Source organism: Euwallacea similis, chromosome 3, assembly GCF_039881205.1.
Source record: "Euwallacea similis isolate ESF13 chromosome 3, ESF131.1, whole genome shotgun sequence".
In the NCBI taxonomy this organism is placed as follows: Eukaryota; Metazoa; Arthropoda; class Insecta; order Coleoptera; family Curculionidae; genus Euwallacea; species Euwallacea similis.
This window is the reverse complement of record NC_089611.1, coordinates 8346123-8364484: the sequence shown is the minus strand read 5'-3', so window position 1 is coordinate 8364484 and position 18362 is coordinate 8346123. Positions and strand designations below refer to the sequence as shown.

The 18362-nt window shown below is 34.2% G+C and overlaps 1 protein-coding gene and 1 long non-coding RNA gene across 3 annotated transcripts; one reads left to right on the top strand and one right to left on the bottom strand.

Annotated features, from left to right (window-relative positions):
• Nucleotides 1-13791: 13791 nt before the first annotated feature.
• Nucleotides 13792-16920, bottom strand: LOC136419942 (uncharacterized). Its single transcript, XR_010753140.1, has 6 exons — nt 16702-16920; nt 16384-16629; nt 16134-16328; nt 15936-16062; nt 14943-15203; nt 13792-13992 (listed from the first exon to the last, which is right to left on the bottom strand). It is a non-coding gene; the product is annotated as an uncharacterized lncRNA (long non-coding RNA).
• Nucleotides 16921-17065: 145 nt separating this feature from the next.
• Nucleotides 17066-18123, top strand: LOC136419947 (uncharacterized). Of its 2 annotated transcripts, none has more exons than XM_066406556.1 (3): nt 17066-17254; nt 17309-17600; nt 17664-18123. In XM_066406556.1, the coding sequence occupies exons 2-3, from the start codon at nt 17313-17315 to the stop codon at nt 18084-18086; spliced, it is 711 nt and encodes a 236-aa protein (XP_066262653.1). In that variant the 5' UTR covers nt 17066-17254; nt 17309-17312; the 3' UTR covers nt 18087-18123. The 2 variants fall into 2 exon arrangements, with proteins under 2 accessions (XP_066262653.1, XP_066262654.1); XM_066406557.1 differs by having other exon boundaries at nt 17066-17263.
• The last annotated feature ends 239 nt before the right edge of the window (nt 18124-18362 follow it).

Here is an 18362-nt window from a genome sequence, read left to right as displayed (position 1 = left end):
ATTTATGAACTTTTGGTAGGCTCAAAACTTAGCCGGAGGGCGACCCTAGTTGTACAAGACTCGAGGTCAATTGATAAACGGAACGGAACGATTTGTTCATCATTTAAAACGATATCAAAAAATAAATAAATTTACCAGTGCAGATAAAACACGTAAGTCATTTTGATTTTAATACTCAAAGTTATTGTGTTTTCGTCTTTTTTTAAAAATTTATCTACATTGCCGCTTTTTGCTCTGATATTTTTTAAAAAATCCATTGCCGCGAAGGCGATGATACAGTGATCACAAAAATATTCGGACAGCAAATCTAATTAATTATACTTACCGTTTTAAACGGATATTTGAAAGAATTAGACAAAAAATATTCAATAACAAATTTTTAAGATATCTTTTCTACCATAAAGTGACCTTCATTTTCAAATAAAACCATCGAAATCAAAAGAAAATTATGGAATTAGAAAATGTTCACACATTTTTAATCTCACAATAATATTTAGATGCTGTTTAGCTACTTGCAAGATAACAGTTTTTTACTATTTTATAAGTCATTTTTATGTCAAGAATCATTTTCATACATATCCATACAGTACGTTATCGAATTGCAATTTATTATCATCTGAAAAATGGGCAGTATCGCAAATAAGAACATTAGTTTCGAGATTAGACAGTTAGTGATTTTCAATTGTGAAAAAAGTTATTCATACTGAAAAATAGTTGCTATGGTAAATCTAAATAAAAGCTCGGTAGGAGGCATAATATCAAAGTATAAAAATGAAGATAGAATTAAGCCATTGAAGTAATCCATGAATCCCCATGGTCGTCTATGAATTCTCAACGCACAAGATTATCTACTTATTATACGAAAAATGAGGGAAAATCTTAAAATGAGTGCCCCTAAGTTGCAAATGAAAACGGAAAAATTTCATGGACAGAAAGTATCAACGGAGTTTATTCGAAAATGTATTTGTGATCATGGTTTCCACGGTCGTGTAGCCAGGAAAAAGCCCTGGTTAAGTAAGAAAAATCAAAAAGTTTCGATTTTAATTTGCCACTGAATAGATTTCTGAAGATGAGGATTTCTCGAATCACGTAATTTTTTGTGATGAATCTAAATTTAACATTTTTGGATCGGATGGTAGACAAATGATTTGGAGAAAAGCAAATACTGAGCTAAATAATAACAATTTATGTCCCACAATTAAACACGGAGGAGGTTCTGTAGTGGTTTGGAGGTGTATATTCTTGCGAGGTGTGGGCGAATTGGTTTTTATTGAGGAAATAAAGGATAAGATATATTATCTTAACTTGTTAAAGCAAAATCTTAAAAAAATGCTGAGAAAATAGGATTACTGGATCGGTTTAAATTTTATCAAGACAATGACCCTAAGCACAGTGCTCGAATAGTGAAATAATGGTTGTATAATTGTCCAAATGTAATAAAAATCCCACTACAATTCCCGGATCTCAACCCCATTGAGAACGTGTGGCCTTAATTAGACGTTCAAATTCGACATCATCAGATTACAAATAAAGAAACATTAAAAAGGATATTAACTGAAGAATTAGTTAAAATTGATATACGATTTATAAAAAAAATTATTTCTTCCATGCCATGCTGATAGCAAAGTATTCAGAACCAAAAAAGGGGTCATATGAAATCTTAATTTTTAGAAGGATTGCAACAATTACCGTTTTTTATTATGTTTAGACCGGCATCCAAATATTTTTGTGATCCACTGTACATCTCTGGTACCGATAATCTTGCCGATTGTGGTAGCAAAAGGATGCTCCCATCCGAACTCACTACTTTCGATCTTTGGTGGAAGGGTCCAGATTTTTTAACTCAGAATGTGGACACTTGGCCACCGGAGGAATTTGACTTCCATGATAATTTGGTCTTTCGAGCCGGATGCGGATTACTCGTGCAAATTTACGTATCCGAACATATTATAGTTCATTGTTGCATTTAATTGTTTTTCTTGAGAAATTCCGCCTTGTCCTATAGGGATTGTGGATCACTTCGGCTGCTTACTGGGATGTTCTGTGGCGGAGTGCACAGACGCCCCATTGTCTTGAGTTGCAATTAATTTACGTATTTTCGGCTATTTATTTTTTTTCCTTTTGATTCTAGTGACGATATTTAACTCGCAAACCAATTCCGAAACAGTTTCTAGAGTTTTTCTTTCTTCGACCTTGAGCCTACTCTGGGTATATACCTACACGATCAAATCTTATTTTTTCGTACTAAAGAAAACCGACCTTGCGGCGACTTTGGGTACATATCAGTACTATCGACCCATATTTTTCGTATTAAATAAAATTCAAAGTGTGCTAAATTATTCCTTATTTTATTTATCCTTAAATAAAATTTAATAGTTCACCTGATATCACCCCGCTTGATTTCTTCGTATGGGGGCTCGTTAAGAATTAAGTTAAGTTGATCAGCAAAATTTTGCTATAGCACAGAAACCGAAGGGGTTAGTTCTGCACGCATTTACCGGTATTACTTCACAAATATTGACTACGACGTTAGAATCGACAGTTTCAAGGTGCTATTTATGCCTGAAAAATAATGGCAATTTTTTCGGACATATGCTCTAAATTTAGTTGTTTTATTCGTATTCGTTTGTTGTTGTTTTTTCAATTTTTAGAACTTCTGTTAATTTAAATTTATTTGCTCTTTGTGTGTACTCTATTCAATTAGTGCATTAATTCAGTCATTAGATTATTATTAAACACCTAAATGACACACACCGTTAATTGATATAGCTAATTGTTTATTCTTAAAAATTTAAAAACTACCTACAGGTCCATAATAGAAATTTTCTTGATTAAGGCCGAAAAAAAGGCTAAAACGCAATTAAACCATAAAGTGTTATACGAGTACATCTGTAATGGGAACTTGCGAACCAAACTGAGGAACACCTTTGGCAGTAATTTATTGTACTGTTTGTAATTCCCCTATGGTCACAAATAATATACACAGTGTAACCCATTTAAGATGGAAAAACCTCTGTAACTTTTATATTTATAACTCGATTTCAAAGAACCAATGCTCAAAAGATAGAGAATAAAAAACTATATTTATGCTGTAAAAATTGTTTTTTAACTCATCCGACCAAGGCCTACTATAAATGTTTTTCTACGTCAAAAATCTCCTTATCTCGGACACCCTGTATGTAGATAACTTCTCTGAAAATTTATTGATTTTTCAACCACATTAAAATTAAATGGAATTTCATCGTGTTTATTTAAATCTGTATTATTTTTTGGATAAAATGTTCTATAACCTGTAGACTTTATACGGTGATTTTTCTCGCAATAATTTAGCAAAGTCTTTCTTTGTTTTGCACATTGTTTAGAAGTGAAATGTTTTCATCAATTTTATCTTATTTTTTTAAATGGATTTTATAACCTGACCAAACTCCATAGTTTCCATTAATTTTAGAAAGATTAAACAGAGATGTACACATACAGTGGTGTGCAAAGTAATAGCAGCGCAACAGCAGTTTTGCAAAGGGCTGATTATTAACTTAGATTATGCTTTTTGACTGATTAGGCAAGTTAAAAAGTAGAACTTAAGAAGTTTTTGGGATTAGCATTTTAACACGTTGACTCTGCAAATGACAAGGTCAATGTGAATAACTTACAAATGGCGAGAGAATCATCATCATGGATGAGAGCTGGCGAGTTAAGTGAGTATCCAACATCGCTCGAGATCTGCAGATAAAGAAAAAAAATCGTTATGTAATGTACCCCAGGTTACGCCTATGTGTTTTCCTCTTGCATTACTTGTATTACTTTCTCATGGAAACCCAAGGGCAATGTTATAACCTAATTAGAATGTATATTTATTTAGAAACACAATTTCTTTGCCTGATATAGCTAAATCGTCAAAACTGTAATTAACTGAAACCAAAGGTCTGAGTACTGTTTAAAGTTCAAACTACCCTTATCAATGTATTTTAACAAAGTCCACATATGTATCATACCTATATACATATATAGGGGAGGTCTACACAGAAAAATCAGAACTAGTAGAAACGTAGAAACGTTCGACACGTCTTCTCAGGCACTCACACTTACACCAAAAGGGTCTCTGCTCCTCACTTTCGCTCTTGCATCATCGATAAATTAATAAAGTGTTAATTTTTTGCCTCGCGTGTAGTTATTCCAACCCGGCACACTACAGTTATATCCTTGCCTGTGTTGCCTCATTAACCTCAGGGTTGGCATTTCGGTATTGGACAAAGTACCTAATAGTGATTATTATTTTTTGGTTAAAATCCAAATGAAATAATTGTGAAGGGAGCCTTGACCTACATTACTGTATGAAAATTATCATACAAAAACAACACTCTCTATGGTCTGTACGTGCTGGTGTCCTGGTCATGCATATTACTTAAGAACTTACTTAATCCGAGAATAGTGAGGTGGGTAAAACCTCTAACAAGGGGAGGACGCGAGTTTAGGGTCACAGATTTGAATGAAATTTTGGGAATATAGAGTACCCCACTAATATATACAATTTTTTTTAGTTATTGTACAAGGAAAAAATACAGAGTTCACATTTAAAACTAAAAAAAATTGTGAGTGTCAAAGTATATCGTTTATCATATTATGTGCATCATGCAGGAAACATTTATATTTCAATTGTTTTTATGATAAATCTCATAATAAAGATTGTTCTAAAATAGTTATAAACGAACAATATAAAATAAATTTGTTTTCAATTTGCAATTCTATAAGCACTGTAAGTCTTATAGTTTCGTAAATATTTTACGGTTTTCCTAAATGATGTGATTTTGCCCGAACCTCAAAAGGTATTTATAGACAGATATTTTTATAATTAAATAAAATTATGTTTAACCTACCAATTTCGAATCAATAAAATCAAATATTTTAAGTAATTATTAATTATTCGAATATTTTATTGATAATTAAATAACATTAAAATGAAAAAAATAAAATTAAAAAAAAACGCACGGAGGGAGAATCGAACTCAAGACGACGATGTAGCAGGCAATTACTTTACCCACCGCACCACGCCGATCGTTGCTGAACGTCACAAACATGTAAGTATTTAAGACGCATAGCGCACCTTTAATACCTTTTTTCTCTTGAATGATTGAGTGTTGTATTCCATCTTTTTACTCAGGTAACATATTAATAGGGTACTCTATATACCCAAACTCGTGTCCTCCCCTTGAAAGTATTGATTTGAGAAAACGGCTCTCAAAGAGGCAACGCAGAGCGTTTATTTGATTCTTACATTTTTTTATACTGAATGGAATTGGGCAAAAAAGTTCAGGGTCCTATATAAAAATAGGAATACAGCGAATATTTCATTTCATTTTTACAACGTTTGCTGCCTCCGTGCCACATTTAACGTGCAACACAATTTTTTTTGGTAAGTCGATTTAACTGTTTAAAAAAATGCGACACTCCTCAACCTTTTCATGTTTCTATTAATCAGCTGCAACAGTCGCGAGATTAATTGTTTGTCCACTAGCAGAATATTTAAAAAATCGGAATAAAATCCAAATTATTTAAATTTATATGAGCCTTATTTCATAAACGAAAATGTATCGTTATTATCTCAAATATGCAAATAAAATATAAACAATATCTTTCAAAAATAAATAACAAATTCTTAAAAACCAAAAACCAGAAGAGAAAAATTATTCTTCTACTGTCATATTTATGCGAAATGTCTCAATTCAGTATCGTGTAGGATATCCTTTTGATTTTATAACTTCTCCCAACCTGTTAAGCATTGACTCAACTAATTTTCTGACAACTTCCACTGGGATTTTTGCCCATTCTTCCAGACATCTGGCTTTTAGCTCTTCCTTATTAAATATTTGATGTTTCTTCGCTCTTTCTTTCAGTTCTGATCACAAATGTTCTATGGGACTTATATCCGGTGACTGAGGTGACATTTCCAACACTTTTGGTGTATTACACAATAACCATTCCCTAACTATCCGAGTTTTGTGTTTATGGTCATTGTCTTGTTGGAAAACATATTTATCTAAAATTCCCATATCATCCGCGTTTTCGTGTAAATTATTCTTAAGGATGTTCAAATAGACAAAGCGATTCATAATCACGTCAATAAAATGAAGTCGACCCTTTCTGTATCAAGACATGCACCCCCGGATAATAACAGAACCACCTCTGTGTTTCACTGTTGGGATTATATTTTTAAGTTTGTAAGATTTTCCTCGTTTTCTGTACACCAAAACTTTTTTTGCTTTCCGAATAGCTCAATTTTAGTCTCATCCGTAAATATAATGTTTTTCCAAAAATTCTTTGGACCAGATACATTTGAGTAAATTTCCGACGCTTCTTTCTGTTCACTTCAGTAACGAATGGTTTTTTCGTATCTACTCGTGACCTCAAACCATTGTTTCTTAATAATTTTCTTATTGTTGCAACATGTGCAACTAGTCCGTAATGATGTTCGACGCTTTTTGTCAAATCTGTGGCCGTAACTCTTAGATTTATTATCACTGTTCTAATAATTTCTCGTTTCATGCCTTCGGTTGAGGCACATTTTCTTCCTCTTCCTGACAATGTTGCAGTTATTTTCGATATTTAAAATTTTTTTATAATAGATTGGACCGTTGATCTGCTTCTACCAACAATTTTGGCTATTTTACATTGCGATCTTCCTTCGTTATTTCATTTTATAATTAACGCTTAATGAACTTAAACTTAAATGAGCAGGAACTTCAGAATATTTACAACGCATTTTTAAAATTAGCTCGCCTTCCGTGAATATAAATACTACTCAGATATCACAAATACTTTGATTAATTTGTCTGGAGGGATTTTACAAAAAAGAAATAAAGAAATAGCAAATATAGCCATTATTGACTGTGAGTCCGATCTAATGCTATTTTATGGTCACCAGCTCCCAATTTCCCATGTCTCTCGTTCGAATCGAATGCCCCTGTATCCGAATGTAATACACACCCAATCACTATTTCTGCAAGATGCGAACACAGTCAAAATAGACGTCTCGAACACTCCTCCAAATCACGAAGGTATTCTTCCAAAATCCAAAATCGCCGATAGTGTGTTTCTATGCGAAAGTATAGTCTCAATTGATAGCAATAATTAAGCCCTCACTTCAATAATGAATATCACTGAAAAACCTATGGAAATCATACAACTCAAATTCAATGTTGAAGAAATCGAAATAGAAGAAAACCCCCAGACTAACGCCAATATCCTCAATATCGAATCAACTTTTAAAAACTTCGATCCAAATCGTTTAATCAAAATCTCAACGTGCTTACGCACCGACCATCTAAACAACGAAGAAAAAGCATGTCTCATCAAACTATGTCACGAATATCATCACATATTTCATCTATAAGGCGATTTATTATCTTACACTGACTTGATAATGCATAAAATACCTACTAAAACCGATATTCCAGTAAATGTCGAAACTTACCGCTACCCCGAAGTTCACAAAACCGAAGTCCATAAACAAATCCAACAAATGCTAGAACAAGACGTAATCGAACCATCAAACTCACCTTGGAATTCTCCTATTTTAGTCGTCCCAAAAAAATCTTTAGAAGCAGGGAAAAAGAAGTATTCCATCAAGTCAAAATACATCCAGACGATGTACCTAAAACCGAATTTTCTGTCCCTTCCGGACATTACCAGTTCAAACGCATACCATTTGGTCTACGAAATGCCCCTTTTACCTTTCAAAGGCTTATGAATTCCGCCTTCGCCGGTATCCAAAATTATCGCTGTTTCGTCTGCCTTGATGATATTATTATCCACGCTGGAGATCTCACTACTCATAATGCTCGTCTAAAAGAAGTCTTCGAACGCTTGTCCCGCTACAACCTCAAACTACAACCCGAAAAATGTGAGTTTCTTCGTAAGGAAGTCGTGTACTTGGGACACCTAATAACTGAAACTGGTGTAAAGCCTGATCCTGACAAAATTCAAACTATCAAAAATTATCCTATTCTAAAAAACGTAAAGGACAATCGAGCTTTTCTAGACCTAGCAGGCTATTATCGCAGATTAATTTCCAATTTTAGTGAACTGACTCAACCTCTCACAAAACTTCCTAAAAAAGACACCGATTTCATCGAGATTAGCCTACAACAGAAAGCGTTCAATCAACTGAAACAGATTCTAACTTAAGAACCAATCCTTCGGTTTACCGATTTCTCTACCCCTTTTAACCTTTCAACCGATGCCAGCGATCTAGCTATTGGCGCTGTTCTATTCCAGGGTAAAATCAGTCATGATCTCCCGATAGCATATGCTAGTCACAGCTTAAACAAACGGGAATCCAATTATAACACGATAGAAAAGAAACTCCTTGCCATAATTTGGGCCATAAAGCATTTTCGCCCCTATTTATATGGTAGGAAATTCAACGTACAGGGTGCCCCAGGGAAAAGTGTCCACCCTGAATATATTTCTTGCTGTTCGTTAAAAAAAAAACGCTAAAACACGTTAACTTTGATAGGGAGGGGGGCATCATTTGGTGAAAAACTCGTTTTCGAAATGTCATCCCTCTACCCCTGGAAATTACCCCTTTGAAATTTTCAAATTGGAAGAGGGGTTGTGTTATATCTCGTTTGAAAGATAATTCTATTCTCTACATGGTCAAGCTTCTATTTTTTATTTTTGTACATCGGTCTTGTAGAAATTAAACAAAAACCAAATAACTTGATTTTAACCATTTTACTTGTATTTTATTTATTTTATCGTAATAAATGTTGAAAGTGACCTCCATTGACTTCCATGCACATGTACAGCCGATCCTCAAAACGTCGTCGCACATTACCTAACATTTCTGGTGTTATTAATCTGCACTCTTCAACGATTCGGGCACGTAACTCCTCGACGGAATCAGATTGGGTGGCATAGATTTTGGTCTCCAAATGTCTCCATAAGAAAAAATCCGGGGGACTAAGGTCAGGGGATCTTACAGGCCATTCTACTGGACCTCTTCTGCCAATCCATTTTCCAGGGAATTCTTCATCAAGAAATTGTCGGACAGCAGCAGTGCAGTGTGGAGGTGCTCCATCCTGTTGAAAAACTAATTCTTGTTCTAACAGGCGGGGATCTTGTTCAAGTATTTCAGTTATCCTGGGAGATATGGCATCCTGTAGAAGTTGTAGATAGTTTTCTCCATTTAAGTTTCTAGGAATGAAAAATGGTCCAACTATGTGATCACCCAAAATTCCTGCACAAACGTTCAATTTTTGAGGTTGTTGTGTATGGGTCTCTCGGAACAAATGAGGATTGACATCGCTCCAGTAACGACAATTATGTCTATTAACTTCACCATTTAAATAGAATGAACATTCATCATTTGGTTTTCGCTTAATTTCTAAAAGACCGAAGGATAAAAATAAGAAATAAAAGTTTGACAACGTAGAGAATAAAATTACCTTTCAAACGAGGTATAATACAATCCCTCTTCCAATTTGAAAATTTCGAAGGGGTAGTTTCCAAGGGTAGAGGGATGACATTTCGAAAACGACTTTTTCACCAAATGATGTCCCCCTCCCTACCAAAGTTGACGTATTTTAGCATTTTTTTTTAACGAACAATAAGGAAGGTATTCAGGGTAGACACTTTTCCCTTGGACACCCTGTATATACAGACCATAGACCCTTAACTTGGTTATTTATCGTCAAGGATCTTAGTTCTCGATTAATTAGATTTCGTTTCCTTCTAGAAGAATACGATTATATTATCAAATATTGGCCAGGAAAAACGAACCAAGTCGCCGACGCGTTAAGCCGTATTACCCTAAACCAATATATCACGAGTTCTATCAATCTAGTAACCACAAATCTCTCATACGACAATTTCCTGAAGGCGTACAATACAACTTTGATAACCTATGACAAAATCACGGAACCTAATAGCAATCTTCTGTCAAAACCTGACAACTACGTTGTCTGCATTTCAAAAGATTTCTCTTCCGAAGAAAAATCATTTAGCCAACTAACTGATATATTTAATCTCAAATCCGAGTTATTGACACTTTATCTGGTGTAATGTATCCTTAGGCTACGCCTATGAATTTTCACTACTTTAGTGATATGTCCAGGATGGCCATATGTTGAGAACCCATTATCTTCCAATAAGGGTTACCCTTCATAAAAACTTTCACTCCTTTTCCTCGTCAAGACAAAAGTCTAAAATATCCACATTTTGCTAAAATCTCACTACAGCTGCAACACCCCCGTAAATCATCTTTTCTGATCATTATCTTGACGTTACGGGTTAAGGATTTAGAAAGTTACCATCTGTGGATTGTCTTGTTAATTGCCTAAAACCAGAGTACGCCTATGGGTATTGACCCCCAGATTTGGTACTTCAGATACCCCGAGGCTTGTAAAAGGACCATAACCATTATAATAATATAACTCGACGCTCCCGGAATTTTGTCACTTCCCTCATTAACTCTTGGCTCTCTCTATTGAAATATCAGTTTAATCTCAAGATCTTTAGTTTTGTAAACGATTAAGGGTTGTGTGTATCATAACGAGCGGAATAAAAAATCTACCAAAGTGTTCCCGAGTTCCATTACACTGGAAATCGGTAACAAAACACCTCCGTGAAAACGATAAACACATATTTTACCTTATCCATAAACAAACATTTCGGGATAAAGGCTCCTATCAAATTTTATTTGAACTTCTAGTTAAATTAAAATAAACTTTAATTTCAGTAAATATAAAATCGATAAGTTTATCTAGACTAGTCGTTCATTTTGATAGGCTTGATTTCAGGCAACTATGAGCAATGCTTAAGTACATCTTTAAGAACTCTAAAATAGAAATAACCGTTTCTCATCATGTCCTTATTTCACCACCAACAGAATTAATTCCAATCATTCTTGAGAAAAACCATTCAATTCCTTCATCGGGCCACTTAGGCTATCATAAAACTTAAAATCGTATTAAGCAGTGTTACAATTGGAAAAATATGAAAAGTGATATCAAGAATTTTATAAGGCAATGTGAGTCTTGTCAAAAAACTAAACTCATTAGGAAAAAGACCAAACAAACCATACAAATTACCACAATTTCCGAAAAATCCTTCGAGAAAATAGCTCTAGACATAGTAGGTCCTCTTCTTTTAATAATATCCGGTAATATGTTTATTTTAACCTTACAGGACGACCTCACTAAATTCACCCAAGTATATGCAATTCAAAATCACGAAACCTTGACCATCGCCCAGACCTTTGTTCATAATTTCATCTGTAAACTTGACATTCCTCAATCGATTCTCACGGACCAAGGTCGTGACTTCACATCACAATTCTTTAAAGAAATTTCGAAACTATTCAAGATCAAAAATATCACAACCACCGCATATCACCCGCAAACGAAAAGAGCTCTGGAAAGAACTCATCTTATTATTACTGATTACTTAAAACATTATGTAAACTTGGATCAAACAGATTGGGATTCTTCGTTAGATTTTGCAACTTTTTCTTTCTACACTTCTATTCATAGTTCAACAAAATTTTCACCTTTCGAACTGATTTTCGGATTTAAATCTATCTTACCATCACAAATAACTAGGAAACCAGAATTCAAATATACCTATGATAACTACATCGACGATCTGATTTTAAAACTTCAACAAAGTCATCAGATAGCCCGTGAAAATCTGATTATATTAAAGGAAGCAAATAAAACTCAATACGATAAAAAAATCTCGACCAACAGCCTTCAGAGTAGATGATAGTGTTTACCTCGAAAATAATGTCATACATCTAGGTAAATTCAGGAAGTTAACACAAAATTATGATGGTCCTTATAGAATCACAAAAATCAACTCTCCCGTTAACTCGACAATTTTAGTAAACAACAAACAAGTAATAGTGCACAAAGACAGATTAAAGCTAGTCTTTGTTACAAATTAATCATCCTACTTCTCGATGGAATCTGCCCCACTCGCCAGGATGTTTCTAAATTACAAATTCACCCGATAATAGCATCACCTGGTATTTATTATGATCATATGGGTATCTCTCAGTTTCTTGATTCCTCCTGGAAATTACTTTCATATCTAAACCTCGATACTCCTTTTTTCTGTCCTTCCGTCCTTATCAAGTCTTTGTAAATGAAAAAAATACACTGCGTGATATAGAAAAGAGAACACCTCGTAAAAATGATTTGATTTAAATAATTTTTGGTGGGCATGTTTCTTCCGCTAAAACAAATACTTCATTAAAAAATCGAAAAAAATTAATTTTCAAAAATCAAAAAAAAATTAATAATTTATCGGTCCTCCGCGGTGTCTTATATATTCCTGTACACGTCTAGGAATGGATCTATCGAGATGATACATGTCCTCTTGGGGGATCGCATTCCAGGCTAACTGGACAGCATGACACAGCGCCGCTAGTGTTTGCGGGGGATGGGGTAAATTATGCAACCTTCCACCTACAATATCACATACATGTTCAATCAGTGAGAGGTCTGGAGATCGAGGTGGCCAAGATAGCAAATTGATTGCATTTTGTTCAAAGAAGTCCATAGTCACTCTAGCCACATGTGGCCGTGCATTGTCCGTGCATTGCTGGAAAACTGGATTAATAAAAGTTTCCAGATAAGGCACGAGATGAGGTTCCAGGACTTCTTGGATGTATCGTTAGGTTCTCATACTGCCTCTAATGAAAAGTAAAGGTGACCTGCTGACCAACAGCACCCCAAACCATTACTCCAACAGTCTGATGGACATGCCTCTTTATTGTAAACTGAGGATCTCATCTTTCACCCCGTCTTCTACTTATTTTTGCCCGACCATCATGCATACCCAAACAGAATCTGAATTCGTCACTAAAAACGATATTATCCCATTCCAAATTCCACTGTATCCGTTCTCTGCACCACTGCAGTCGATTTTAACGATGATTTAAGGTGAGGGGTAACACAAGATAGGGACGGTAGGAAATCAGTCCAAAACTTTTTATACGACGATAAATGATGCGAATTCCAATGGGTCTTCCATATTCAGCAAACCATTGATTCGCCAGCGTTCTCGACGAGACGAACCTATCTCTTAGAGCCATAATTCGAAGGCGGCGATCTTGGCTTTCTGTAGTTCTTCGGGATCGTCCAGTATCTGTCCTTCTACTCGTTTACCCTTCTTGCAACCATGCCTGACAACATCTCACTATAGTGTTTACACTACGGTTCAATCTAGTGGTGATTTCCCTAAACGACAGACCAGTCTCTCGTAGATCCACTATTGGACCTCTCTCAAACTCGCACAATTAATGAAAATTTCGCTGCATTCTGCGTCTAGGCATATCTTTAGGCGCTTTCTAAGCACATTATACACCAATAAATGATATTTTGCACTCATATTGTTGATATTTTAATGGAATTTTTATAGTAAAAAAAATCTACAATTCCTAATAATTCGTAAATGCGTTGATAAATAAGAATTAAATTTTGATCGTTTTTACCATTCATATAAACAAACATGCCCACCAAAAATTATTTAATTCAAACCATTTTTACGGGGTATTCTCTTTTGTATGTCACGCAGTATACATTATGAGCGTCTGTAAACCATAGTAACTGCAAACACTTCTGACAAGTCTTAATGTAATAATTCTAAAAGTATTATTAATATTAACTCTAGTCACCTAAAGTTCATAACACAAACGGATATTATATGTCCAATAGACACATACCATTTATAATGGGAAATAAATAACTCGTATACTTTTAAATTCAAAAAACCTTTAATAAGCATTAATTATTTTAATTTAACTATTTATTGGATTTGGAACAAAAATATTTTTTGAGTCTTGATTTCTTAGAGGGACAAATGTGACATCTCCGCTTCTTTGCAAGACCGGAATCCATATAACTTGTAGAGTTTGCTTCTACAGATTCTTGTTCATTCAACACATGGCCCATAGCATTTTCAACAGACTTGCTGTGTTTTTGGTTTGTTCACCTAAAAATATGCGGTTTTACTAAATTTTCTGCAATTTCAGTCAAAAACAGTCTTCTTTTGTGCTTTTTATTTTCATTCCATTTTGGATAAGTTTTTGTCCAAATTATAAAGGAAGCTACACACAGCAGTCGATACCATTCATAAAAAATGCAAACGGCCCTCTGTTGAATTTTTTTTTACCATGTACTCATGTACAAGTTGATCTAAAGTATCAATGCCGCCTTTTGTTTTATTGTAATAGGTTATTATTTCTGGTTTGTTTCCATCAATTGTCGATGTATAATGCATGCTAGATAATAAAAGTACACATTTTCCTGACTTACACACGTACATGGGATAAAAAAGTGAAGTTTTTAGTTTAGTTAAAAGAATATCACGCAACTATAAAATGTCCGCCACTGACATATGGAAAAAATTTAATTAGCACTCGAAATGCAGCTGATACCACTGTTAACATGTGTACATAATCTGAGATCGGTATCGCAAACGGTTCGTGAGATATCGTCAATAAACTGAAAATAAACCTGTTTTTGACACCCTGTATCTAGAAAACGGTGCGTTTGCGAACCCATGTTAATAGGAACTTTTTTCTTATAATGGGCCAAGGAATCACACCCTTCATTCCTAGACCCTTTATTTTTAAACACCCTGTATAAACCATTCTCTACTGATAAAATACAAAAAAATATAAAGTAACCTCCGTTGTTCTATATTTCCTAATGTGTTTCTCATAAATTGTACTCGATACGTTTATTAATATAAGTAACGTTAATTTATAGGGATCCTCCCTTGTTTCTTCTAAAAGGTTCTCTTAGTTTCCTCTAAAATTTATATTCCTCCTTACACTTATTGTTGAAATCAACAATGATCCTTACTTGGTTAATAAAGAAAAATACTTAAATAATATACTGGGAAAATTATCTCTTCTCTTATATGGCTAACTGAATTACCTTCCTTTTTTGTGTGTAGTAAATGACGACGTTGCATTCCTGTTTATCCTCCCCTGTATCTTTCCTCTTCTTGTGCATCCACCATCTACTCCTAATCCTTCCCCTTTCCTTACTTTACAAACGCCCCACAATGTTGTTTTCATTTTCTTCTTCCTTAAAGCTTTGGATCTTATCTGGTACGTTTCTCACTCTCATCACAAGTTCTTTTCAAGCTTTGCATTCCTACTTGTACTCCCTCTTGTAGTAATATTAATTCACTTCCTAAAAAGGAAATTATTTTAAAAGGCCCTCTAACCTTCTTTTTACTTGCTATAAATGCACAATTTCCGAGAAAATTTCTTAACAGAAACAGCAACTGGCTTTGGCTTTACAATTTTATTTTATACAATATTTATGTCAAAAAAATAGTACCTTTCCCCTTTGGAAATAAAAATCTCCTAAAAAATTTAAATGTCAATATTAACAAAAATGTATCTACTTGTTCTCCTTAAAAATTAATCTATAAAGTTTATGTTCTTCTTGAACTATTAAATATTCCTTATTGATGATCCTATTCATTATGGTATCCACTAATTTAATGATAATATAATTTATTCTCCATAAGTGTGTGCGATTCCCAATATTCATTTGTAAAATGGTAGATACTGCACTTGTAAAAACTTGCACTGTACTGTACTTGTAAAAGGAAACAAACTACTATATTGAGTTACAAATTCAATATAAAGTAACCATGTACAGTAATATGATGTTTCCAATAAGTACTCTTATGTTCAATTCCAGAATAATACCTAATTTTTAAAGTCATCTGTAATCTATTCTTACCTCACCTTTTATCATTTCCACAATTTTTTGCTCTTTTTTTATAAAATGGTGAAATGTCTTGCTGCTATCAGAAAATACCTAGCAAATACCTAATAGAGTATCATGATTAAACTCGTAAAACATAGAAACCCAAAACAAATTCCTATTCCTCCTAAATTGATGGAAACTTACCTTGTTGTAAAAAAGCAATTTCATAATAAACCCCTCAATTGCAATGATCCAAACTTCAATATTCATCTATGGGCCCTTCCTCGTCAAAGTAAATCTAATAAGTGTCCTGTTTCCTTCTATTATTTTCCTGTATATATACATAAACAATGTTCTTTTTTTTGAAAGGCAATAAATAAAGCACTCCACCCATATAATTACCTTTTGTTGGTAGGTTAGGTTTTTCCAACTCCAAGCTCGAGCCATGTTACCTATTAAAATATATCTTTTATAAGAGCTAAATGTGTAGATTTATGAGCAATCAACCATGGCAATCTTCCAACTTTGAATGGAAGGTTCGGCCCAAGTTACTTATATCTTCCTAGCCCCTTATTCTTCAAAGATCCATGCAGGGACCTTAAGTATTGGCATAGTGGTATAACTTTGTACCTTCTAGTTCACTTTACCTTACCTTATGCCAAATCCTTTCTACCTATTAAAGCAACAAACCATCTTTCCTTGAGTGTGTAAAACTTCACACATTCTCTGTCCTCACTACTGGCTCTCTTAGATACCCATATATCGAGTCAAAACCTTGTTCCAGACCTACCGATGTACTCCGGGCCTCTCTTGTTCTGATCGTTTAAGGCATTTCCCAGTTTCTTCCTGTTAATGTTATTAACGTTAGCTTAGTCCTCTTTTTTTTGGAGACACGACTCTGGGGAAAATAAATCTTCTCAGTAAGACGTACTGAAGCTGGTACTCCAGCCTGTGTGGGATTTTTACTCACTAACAAACCCCGTATTTTCTAAGGATTTCAGGCCCGGTGCTTATGAATCCTCGATTTATGCGTGGCAGTCGTCATTGGGACTCGGTCTCTCTTTTTTTAAGATATCTCACAGCTCGCCAATTTAATGGCTGCGGAAGTCAACCTGTTTATCCTGCCTTCCATAGCATTTTCTACGATCTTCAGGAGTTGCATTTCAGAAGACAGGTTTTTAGGGGGTTGTTCTCCTTTTATAGGGCTAGTCACCCATTTGGGTCCCTAGCTCCTGTCACCAGTCAAGTGAGATCAACGTGTCAGTGTCACTTGTCGGTGCAGGTTCACGGAATGAAAGACCTCTCGAGTAGAGCACCACATTGTGATAGTCTGTGATTTGGGGCTGTCCAGTTATGAACGTTTATTAACGTGATATCGACCCGGTTTTTTTCCACCATACGATAGTCGCCTAGAAATGCAAATTGATAATCTTAAGATAATATATTTTAATTGAAAATAATCTTTTTTAATTGCCACATTTAGGTTATGATTATTTTCAAATACGTCAGAATATCTGCCTTAGGTTATCTTGGTAAGTAGGAAAATAAAAATAATACATGTAATTTTATTTTTAAAGGATAATGGATGGTGAAAAAGGACTTGCAAGTTTGCTAAAAAAGGATCTAGAGATTGCGAAGAAGGATCTAGAGATTGCGAAAAAGGATGTAGATATTGCGAATCTAGCGAAGGATAAGGATGTAGAGATTGCGAATCTAGCAAAGGATAAGGATGTAGAGATTGCGAATCTAGCGAAGGATAAGGATGTAGAGATTGCGAATCTAGCAAAGGATCTAGAGTTATCGAAAAAAGATATTGAATTATTGAAGGTCCAATACAAACATGAAAATGAACGCCTTCAAATTAAATTAGTAAGTAATATGATATTGATTGTTGTTGGTTATTTAATGGAAATTTCCATTGTTATCTTTTAGAGAGAGGCAAACTGGGAAGTGTTAAAAACACATCAAAAAATTCATGTAAGAGAATTTCTTAAGATGTTTGTAGCAAAATGTGTAGAAAACCAGTCATGTACAACATGGAATAACAAATGGACCAAATTCTTGGAAACTAAAACACAATCTTTAGATGAATGGTATTTTGATCAAAACAATTTTATGGCTACTTATTGGGAATTATATAAAGATCTAAACAAGAATGCTCATCCAATTTTTGTTCTAACTGATTGTTTGGAAATCCCTCTGAACATGTTTTCGAAGAGTGAATTTAGACTGTTGGGATTTTTATGGGAGAATTATGAATTACCGCTAAATAATTTTAAAATTGTATATGGTCATAAGCCAGCAGAGAGTGTGGATCTGTTTAAGAAACACAAAGTTTCCAATGAATGTCTTTGAATATTTGAATTTTTTTTTTTGGGAATAAAATTTATGACAAAAAACTTATTTTTATAGTGTGCTATTTATTTTAATCAGTTTTTAAACTATGAGAACCCAATTTATTTAATAAAGTTTTCAGTTGTTCCAAAATACCTAGATTGGGACAATGAATATTAAAAGTACTAAAATCAAATGGAGCAGCTTTTATTAACATATTTAAAAATTCATCATATTCATATGAAATCACTTTGTTATTCTTTTTAAAAAATATGCCATATCTATATCAAAAAACAG

Coding starts and splice junctions, on each gene's coding strand:
- LOC136419947 (XM_066406556.1), top strand. CDS start 17,313: ATGGATGGTGAAAAAGGACTTGCAAGTTTGCTAAAAAAGGATCTAGAG. Junction 17,601..17,663: donor AACGCCTTCAAATTAAATTA/GTAAGTAATATG, acceptor GTTATCTTTTAG/AGAGAGGCAAACTGGGAAGT.